Genomic DNA, 10455 nt, shown 5'->3' on the forward strand with positions numbered 1-10455 from the left:
CCGCGACCCGGTCCCGGATGAAGCGGAGGAAGATGGATGGACCTGTACTCTATTACAAATACTCCATAATACACCGTCCACATGCCTGACAGTGGTAGCTTAGATTTTCATGACATCCCTTAAGGTGGCTACATGAAATTTAATGGAACAGCAAGACACACCTACACTTTCTTTAAGATGTGGTCATTCCTGTCTATGAGACTCCATAGGCCCACATAAACCAAAAACTCACAGCACCTGTATGGGTCAACCGCGTACATGTTTCTTCGGCTAACTGGCAACTCCAGCTTGGCTTTGGGAGTCAATGGGAGTGTGTGTGGTTTTGAGGCCATTCAATCGACTACCAACCTGTGGGCTAGTCAAGGCAACGTATTTGATTCAGGCAATGCTCATCAGCAGTGATTCTTACATTTTGCATATTATTTCATATGGTTTAGCTGGGTACGCTTCTTAGTTGCATTGATAACATTTTGTTTCTTTTCGTGGCTGTATATTTAAATGTTGTTGAACCAATAAGCCTGTAGAAGAGTGGACACTTTAGAAAATATAACCATGATTTCTGAAATATAGTGTTTCATCATGGTCTCATAGACAGGTCACCCCTGTCTATGACCCTCCATGGGCCTAGAGAAACCAAACACCCGTTGTACTTGTACGGGTCATTCAATACATGCTTCAAAGGTTAAATTGTGACTCCGAACTGGCCGTAAGAGTGAACATGTATTTAAGTGATTGAAAGCCCCTGGAATCTAATAGCGACGTGCTCAGATATGTCTTGCTTTGCCCAACAGTAGCTGGATTGGCTCAAACAGCCCCATGACCCTTAAAGGGATTAGGTGCACTTTGGTTGGTTGGATGGACTATGGAGTATTGATCTAACAATTTTCCTTAATGCCAAATTTTGACACCAAGGAGAAATATGTCAGTGGGCTACTCCATATAGTACACTTGATTCAGGTAATGCTCATCAGCAATAAGGCTTACACATTACAAGTGACTTAACTGTAGGCTTTTATTTGCTGAGCTGATAACAATTTCTTTCTTTTGTATTTTTTTTAGCATGCTGTTGAATGAAAAAGCCTCTAGAAGAGTTGACACTTAAGAAAATATGATCATGATTTCTTGCATGTGGTATTTAATCATGTAAAAATGTTTGTTCAAAGTAATATCAAAAAAGTTCTCATTCAGAAACCAGAGCCAAATAAAAGAAATTGGTATCAAACATTTTGGAGTCAATCCCAGCCCTACTCCATCCACCCAGAATTCAAATGTCATTTTTCTTTCATTAATGTCTACACTTACTTAAAAGTAAGTAACTTAAAAGAAAAGAAACAGTGTGAACATAATAACATTTTTTATATTGTTCTTATTGCATCATATTGTTTTTATTTTGTAACAGAGGGAAAAAAAACAGACTAGAACAAAGAATAACAACCTCATTGTGTCACTGAAAAACAAGACTATTTCCCCAGAAGACTAAAATAAAATGTTATATAAACAGGTCAGGACCTCCTCAGAGTTCCATTCAGACATTGGAGAGATGGAGATCTCAGCTTTATTCATGATCCTGGTGTTGCCCCTGTGTTTGTTTGAGATGAACTCAGTTTTTTTCTTGGGCGGGTCTCTGACTGGGTTGAAACAAAGGACTGGGGTTGATGTTGCCAACATCGATGCTTCCTCTGTGAGATGTAACCTGCGGGGTGTGGCACGTTCACCTGGATTCTCGAAGGATGGTGACTTTATAATAGGTGGCGTGTTCTCTATTCACTATAACATGTACACAGAGATGTATAATTATGTCACCATGCCTGACCCACCAAAGTGCACAGGAAGGTTAGTAAGAGTTGGAAGGAAAATTAATGTATGAAAAGAAATTAAATCTTTTACAATGTCTTGTCTAATCAGTTATGGTTACAAGGTTTTAAAAAACGAAGACTTTTATTAACTTAATTGTGATATATTTGGTGAATGTTGTGTAAATATTTGTTTTCATTTAAGCATGAATGTTCGTGGACTGCGCTTCGCTCGAGCAATGATCTTTGCCATTGAGGAGATTAACAACAGCACAGAGCTACTGCCTGGCATTAATCTTGGTTATCAGATCCATGACTCATGCTCTGCAGTGCCCGTGGCTGTGCAAGCTGCTTTTCAGCTGTCAAATGGGGGGGACAATATTTTCTACAAGAATGATATTTGCTCCCAGTCTGGCATGATGGCGGCTTTTGTTGCTGAGTCTGGATCCACACCATCAATTGGGATATCTCAGGTCATTGGATCCTTTGACATTCCCCAAGTAAATGTTTAATTCATTTATTTTCAGGCCTTCTCACAAAGAACTGTATAAAGTAATTGACCACTTGTCGATTAAATTGTTGTATTTTCTTTAGGTCAGCCACTTTGCCACGTGTGCTTGCCTGTCTGATAAGCAGCAGTTCCCAAATTTTTTCAGAACAATTCCTAGTGATGCATTTCAGGCTGAAGCCCTGGCCAAGCTGGTAAAACACTTTGGCTGGACGTGGATAGGCACTATCTGTTCTGATTCAGACTATGGCAATTATGGAATGGCCTCTTTTCTTCAAGCAGCCAAAAAGGAGGGGATCTGTGTGGAGTTCTCAGAATCTTTTTATCGGACCAATCAAATTAGCAAAATTCAAAGAGTAGCTGATGTGATCCGCCGGTAATACCATTCTTCATGTACATCTTGAACATATAACAGTAAAACGGCATTCTGTGTTGTTATGTGAAACAAAACAGTTTATGATGGTAGAAGGAGTCTTGTATATAAAGACTGCATCTTCTTTTAACCCTTTAGGTCAACTGCTACGGTAATCGTGGCATTTGCTTCTTCCGGAGATATGAAAGTCTTGTTAGGAGAACTTGCCAGGAAACCTTCACGATCTTGGCAGTGGATAGGCAGTGAGGCCTGGGTAACAGACCCAAACTTGCTGAAGTTTGATTTCTGCGAAGGGGCCCTTGGATTTGGGATTCAAAAAGCTATCATCCCAGGTTTGAGAGACTTTTTGCTGGATCTTTCTCCCTCAGAAGTTGCAGCATCTCCACTGCTGAAGGAGTTCTGGGAGAATGCATTTCAATGCAGACTGGGAAAAAGTAAGATATATATTTTAAATAAAAATATACATATATATATATATATATGTATATATATATATGTATATATATATATAAATATCGACAACAACAGATGTATTGGTCTCCTCACTAAACATCTTTCCATTTCCAGACACATATTGGTATAAATAGTAGTACCAATTATAAAAGCAATGGAATGGCTACAATTTTAACATGAACCACAATGTTTCACTCAATATTAAAAGCTGGGGTTTAATTTAATAAAATGGACACGTTATAAAATAAGAATGGGGAAATTGAGTCAGGCATGTAAACAACATTGTTTAGGAAGGCATTCATATTTTGTGTTTGTCTCTGTGTATCTTCAGGTGTTGCTGCAGGAGAACGTGTTTGTGATGGAAGTGAAGACATAACAAATCTTCAGAGTCCATACACAGAAACTTCTCAGCTGAGAGTCACTAACATGGTGTACAAGGCAGTTTATGCAATAGCACATGCTATTCACAGTGTTGTGTGTCCTGAAAGAAATTTTACTACGAAGTGTGACAAACGTTTGATGTTAAAATCCAAGCAAGTAAGCGAAGACATCCCAAATATTTATTTTACCTATTAATAAACTAAATAGTGTAATTATATTCTTCTTTTGATAACATATTTTTATCTGCAGGTTTTGGCAGCATTAAAGAAAGTAAATTTCACAAGGAATGGCTATTCTGTGTCTTTTGATGTTAATGGAGATCCTGTTGCTGTTTATGAACTGGTCAACTGGCAGAAGGGTGAGAGTGGCGTAAACGAGTTGGTAACAGTAGGATACTATGATGCCTCCTTCCCAATAAACAAAGAATTTCATATTACCAGAAATCTAACCTGGATGGATGGTAGCAAACAAGTAAGTCACTTGATGAGAGTTTTTAATAATAAAACTCCTTGGTTAGGCATTTCCATAACAAATGTTGTCTATGCGAAAGGTGCCAAAGTCGAAGTGTACTGATAGCTGTCCTACAGGAACTCACAAGGTGCTGCAAAAAGGAAAACCCATCTGTTGCTATGATTGCATACAATGTCCTGAGGGAGAGATCAGCAACACTACAGGTAAGATAGTCCAGTTTCAAAGCAGATTTTTCCAACATTTATGATACTTGGTAACAGACCTTTGCCATATTTTCCTAGATTCATCTGATTGTTTCCCGTGCTCCATAGAGTTCTGGCCAAGTGCAGAAAGAGACTCATGTCATCCCAAGCCAGTAGAGTTTCTTTCCATTGATGAGACTCTGGCGATCGTCCTTGCTGTCTTTTCTGTTAGTGGAGCATGTCTGGCCATCTTAACAGCAGCAGTTTTTTTCTATCACAGAACAACCCCAATAGTACGGGCCAACAACTCAGAGCTGAGCTTCCTGCTGCTCTTCTCCTTGACTCTGTGTTTTTTATGTTCCTTGACTTTCATCGGGGCTCCCACTGAGTGGTCTTGTATGCTGCGTCACTCAGCTTTTGGCATCACCTTTGTTCTTTGTATCTCCTGTGTGCTTGGAAAAACCATAGTGGTCTTGATGGCCTTTAAAGCTACACTGCCAGGTAGCAATGTCATGAAATGGTTTGGTCCTCCACAACAAAGACTGACTGTAGTGCTCTTTACTTTTGTTCAAGTATTAATCTGCACCGTTTGGCTCGTAGCGAGGCCTCCATTTCCAATGAAAAATTTCTCCACATATAAAGAGAAGATCATCCTGGAGTGTGCTTTGGGCTCTGCCATTGGGTTCTGGGCTGTGTTGGGGTACATCGGACTTCTGGCTGTGTTCTGCTTTGTGTTAGCTGTGCTGGCTCGGAAACTACCGGACAACTTTAATGAAGCCAAGTTTATAACGTTTAGCATGGTGATTTTTTGTGCAGTCTGGCTTACCTTTATACCAGCTTTTGTCAGCTCTCCTGGAAAATTAACAGTAGCTGTGGAGATATTTGCTATTCTGGCCTCAAGTTTTGGATTAATAATGTGTTTATTTGCTCCGAAGTGCTTCATCATACTGTGTCAGCCCGAGAAAAACACCAAAAAATATTTAATGAACAAAAAATAATGGCTTGTAATAAACTGCCTTTGGTGAAAATTCTTGGTAATACTTAAGGCAATGCGTTACACATCTTTTTTGGAAAGAGAAACTGTTATTTAATTGTCATCGTTCAAACTAAAGAGAAATGTAAATAACTTATTTATTTCCAGGTTTATTTGACATTGTTTGATATTGTGGCCAGGTGGATCTTAAATGTTCAGAGAGCAAATTGGATTTGTTGCCAGATCAACACATTCTCACTCCCAACTCACCATATATGGATGCATGGGTGAGGACTCCACCTCACATACTGACGCTCACATATCCAGCCCAACTAATCATTTTTCAATGTGCTGCATACATCTACGTGGGCTATTTTAAGTGAAAGCAACGCATCAAGACTATGATAAGAAAGTATATCACTATTATAACTGGCATACTCTCCTGACATTAATGTTTGCTTGATTAATTTGTTAATATATATCCAAACATTGTGAAATATAAATAAATTTAAAAATGAAAAGAAAAAGTATTTTTGATTTTTTTGATAGTCGGAAAACAACATTAGGGTTCCTCAAGGGAGACCCGCCTATTTTTCCAGACAAACACCCACTAGTCCTGGTGAAAGTCCAGTTGATAGCAAGGCAGGGGTCACTCCATCCAAGAGGAGGGCACCCAAGAGTAGCGGGGGTTCCTTATGAGCTTGGTAAACGTGAGCCGACAATGTTTCCCCACTTTTGGGAAATTTGAAGTTGGCCAACAGCCGGAGGACCAGAACTAGTACCACAGGGAATTGGAAATCGGTTGGCAATAGCTTGTAACAAACACTTAAAGCCCTTGCCACAACTGCCCTAACTAGTAGGTCTGTCTGTCTGCGAGCGAAAAATGAGCACATCTGCACAAGGTGGTCTGAATTAAATATCAAGGCTGTAAACCACGGGGAACCTGTGAACCTGCGGGGTGAAAATATCTATACATATTCATTCACTATGGGCAAGCTGTAGGCGACAGCTTGAAGCAAACACTTAAACAACAGATAAGGGGAAATAAGGATGAAGAAGATGAAACACAGCCTTTGTGATTTTTTTCTTTCTTTCTTTTTTTTTTTTTTACCCCTCCTTGAGTTTTGCGCCTCTCCCATGCGTCAGGGATTTGCTCATGTTCAATAAGGGAACCAGTGCACACACCTCACTAGTGCTGCATAAAGGACATATTAGGGCTGGAAATCTCAGTGTAAGTGACAATACAATGCAACTCCTGATACGTGGCTCAAAATACTGATAGAATCGCAATATTACGATAATCAATATATTATCTTCGTAATCTCTGATATAATATCACTGTTTTGCAAACAAATCAATGTTTTTGTTTTCCCCGAAACCTTTTTTTTAAGAACAATATAAAACACAATATATGAATTTGATGTCCTTTGCAACGGTAGAATAAAATGATCAATATATAGCATGTCTTTGTAATAATAACATACATTTTAAGGTGACAAATAAACAAAGCTCCAATCAAGAACTAAATGCAGAGAATATCAAATTGTCTCCTTATTTCAAAGAACAATAATTGTGGAAATAAAAATTCTCAATGTGCTATTTTTAAAATTTTACATTTTATGTCAAATAATTTATTCTTATTGAGGCACAATATGAATGTTCAGCCTTGATACCACAGCCGTTTTCATTTTCCTCCTCTTTTTTATTAAAATATCCTGTACTTATCTTGGATAAGCAACATTTTAGTCATGTGGTCCACATGTGTTCTGCTAGCATGCTCACCTTGAAACTACAGCGCCACTAAACATCTCACATGGATGTTTAAAAGCTGTGCACCTCTCCGCTACAATGTGGTGTATTTTTGATCAGTCAAGCAGGGGTACACAAATCCAGGCCTCGAGGGCCGACTTCCTGCTGGTTTTCCAAAAATCTTGCCTTATATGCTGCTGTTTACCGTTATAAGGTGTGTTTGGCCAATAAGGAGCTTCAATGGCAAGTTGGTTGGAAAACATGTAGGACACCGGCCCTTGAGGCCTGTTCTAAATTGTGAGTTAGAGCTGGGCGACAAAACAATAATGACAATAGAAAAAATGAGTCTGTCGTGATAGACTTTTATTTTGAAGGGTCCAGAATTTACACTAGTCAGTTGCGAGCATTTTCTAATAATAATAATAATAATAATAATAGAATTAAACCTGCTGTTTTGGCAGCATCTGTAGCATTACAGAGACGTTGTTACACCGAAAAATGCAATCGATCAGATGTTGTGCTGAATTCTCAACCCCCTTAAATCTGCAGCTTTAATATTGTCAGGAGTCAGCGCTCTGTCTCTTTCTCTGGCCACCGGCGGGAGCAGTCTCCAGAATACTGACTCCACCTCTTCTCCCAACAGCCTCAGCCCACAGGTTCTGGATGCTGCTCAGCAGTCTCTCATTTGCCAATCACCCAGAGGACACTTGCGCACTGCACAGAGCTTCACTCAGTGTGAAGTATTGTTTTGTACCACTGTGCCTGCATTACCGAGAGTGTCATTCTGACTTGATCTTCTATTTCTGACCCTGCTTATTTTCTGATTGCTACCTGCTCTGAACCTCGCCTGGACTCTGACATCTCTAGTCTCTTCTTGGATGACCCCATGCTTGTGCTTGACCTCTACCTGTCTGACCCTTTTGAAGTTTTGTGGACTTTTAGGTGTGCTTATTTCCCGTCGGAACCAATAAACCAGCTACATGTGGAATCATCTGTCTACCCGTTTGAGACAAATGTCTATGATATATCAAAACAAAGACCCAAAACATTTTACTGTTTTCTGGTTGTTTGTTGTTATGATTTAATATGAAATGTGATCACCTGGAGGTCAAAGTATCTCCAGTAAATATGTCAATTTTTTTCTTAGCATGTTTGAATTTAAGTTTAGTTAGATGACAATAAAGATGTGTTCATGCTATTTATAAATTTATTTTATCTAACTTTATTTTCTTAAAAGAAAAAAAAATCAGAAAAAGCTCAAAAAGATAAACCCCAAGCTATTTCTGTGTAAAATATTGTTATATTCTGGCTGGTAAAATATATGTTTGGTCTGTAGATATTTTTTTTAAATACTGGCCAATCAAGCCGGTGACTCAAAAATAAAATTTTGGCCCGTGAGTGGAAGTAATTCAGGTTTTTACAATCCGACAAAAAAAAGAGAAATGTGCAGTGCAGATTGTGCACAAGGCATGTTCCTTCTAGAACTCAAAATACTACCAACCTTTTTTATCACTTGAAGCAGTGTCACCAAACACACTAAATCTCAGACTGAAATAAACTATAATTTTCCAGCTAAAACAACAAAGGTAAGACTTGCGCAGCAGCAACAGTCTAAAACACAAGAATAAATTTTGAGAATTTGCTTTTAGTTCCAAGCTTAGACACAGGATGCTGACAAAATTGGTTTTCAATTCTGTGTTGGTTCTGTAAAACTTAAAAACAGTAGAATTTATTTTTCAGCGGAACCGATCAAGCAGTTTAGTGGTTGGCTTTATTTTAGTTCTCTTTGGAAACTTGAAATGTTTTACTTTAATTCTCTGTTTAGTTTGCAATAAATATGCTTTTTCTTAGTTTTATGGAAAAAAACTTCATTATGTTCTTTCAATGAATCTGTTATGTTTAAAGCCTGGTAGGAAAAAAATATTTAAATCTGAATAACCTGCAGATGATTATACATTTCTCTTGTGAGCAACAAAGCATTTAAATTTGACAAACATAGTCATTTGATTTGTATCGTGATTTTTATCGTTATCGCCTGATATGAATAAAAGAATAATGTAAAATAAAAAAAAATTCTGTTTCGCCCAGCCCGTGTATGAGTGTGTGTGGGGCCAGTTGTATGTCTTATGACAAACTAACAAACAGTGCAGGGTGTATCCCACCTTCGTCAAACGGTAGTCGGAACAAGCTCCGGCATTACCATGACTTCAAAAATAATATAGCTGGTGAAGAAAATTGATAAATGGATATTTCACAATACACTTGCCATACACTCAACAATGGTACGTTCCATTTACGTGACATCCCTTGGGTTGGCCGCACGAGCCTCAACAGAACTGCAAAAAAGAGCTGTGCTCCCTTTAAGATGCAGTCCTTCTTGTCTATGACCCTCTACAAGTCCAGACAATCGAAAAACCCACACCATCCGTAGTTTGTGTGAGTACAAGGGGTGTCAAACTCTAGTCCTCGAGGGCAAATGTCAAACATGTTATAAAACCAACCTGTCATTAATGCTCCTTTTCAGTAAACACACCTGATGCAGGTGAACAGGAGCAAATGAGGCAACATTTCTGGCGTAAAACAGTAGGTGAGATGCATGGCCTAAATATTCTGCACTGTGCAGGGAACCATTAGTGCTGTTTGAATGATAGTTGGTCTCTCTTTACAAGCCCTTTGTGCACACCCTACGTGTGCACTGACTATAGGAAAGGAAAAAAAATAAATAAATAATCAAAGCCTGTTTTGTTTGGGCATCCTATCGGTGTTCTACAGGTCCTAACGTGTGATGTGCACACCATGTGTATGCAGCACTTATGTTTGGTCAGTAAAGACATGTACTTTACTAATGACTGGTCTGATGTAGGGGCACCATACCACAACATCACCGGTACATCATAAGGGCTTGTAACATACATTGGGGCAGCCATGGTGCTGCGGAAGAGCGGTTGACCTCTGATTGGAAGATTGCAGGTTCCATTCCCGCCTTCCTTCCCATTTGTCGAAGTGTCCTTGGGCAAGACACTGAATCAAACCTTGCCTCTGGTGGAAGGTTGACGCCACTATTTAGCATATTCATATACATCAGTGTGTGAATGGGACTGTGACCTCGAAATTGCTGTTGGCTTTCAAGGAAAGTAGAAAAGGGCTATACAAGAATAAGCCATTTACCAATATCCTTACAAATATCTCATTCTACACTTACCACATACATAACAGGGGTAAGTTCCATTTTCATGACATCTCTTGAAGTGGCTGCACGTGACTAAAAGGAACTTGCAAGACATACCTACACTCTCTGTAAGATGTGGTCACTACTGTTTATGACCCTCCATTGACATGCACAAACAAAAAATACATAGCACTCATTTGGGTCAACCCTGACATGCTTCATGGGTTAATTGGTAACTCCAAATTGGCCCTAGAGGTGAAAAGGAGTGTGAGTGGTTGTGAGGCCCTGGAATTGACGAGCGATCAGTAACAGTTGCTGGGATGGCTCCTGCAGCTCTGAGTACCTAAAAGATATTAAAGTGTTAGTAATGGCCTGGAACAAAGTTAAAATAAGTATCCAGATA

General features: G+C 39.1%; 1 protein-coding gene across 1 annotated transcript; it reads left to right on the forward strand.

The window, feature by feature from the left end:
• Positions 1 to 1999: 1999 nt before the first annotated feature.
• Positions 2000 to 4327, forward strand: LOC112149052 (extracellular calcium-sensing receptor; the record flags this gene model as incomplete). Its single annotated transcript, XM_024276498.1, is given in 7 exon segments — positions 2000 to 2293; positions 2388 to 2677; positions 2813 to 3108; positions 3459 to 3664; positions 3758 to 3979; positions 4059 to 4182; positions 4261 to 4327. Coding segments are annotated over 7 exon segments (1499 nt in total), but the record flags the coding sequence as incomplete, so codon positions are not given.
• Between the last annotated feature and the right edge of the window lie 6128 nt (positions 4328 to 10455).

This window comes from Oryzias melastigma, linkage group LG13 (assembly GCF_002922805.2).
Source record: "Oryzias melastigma strain HK-1 linkage group LG13, ASM292280v2, whole genome shotgun sequence".
Classification (NCBI taxonomy): Eukaryota; Metazoa; Chordata; class Actinopteri; order Beloniformes; family Adrianichthyidae; genus Oryzias; species Oryzias melastigma.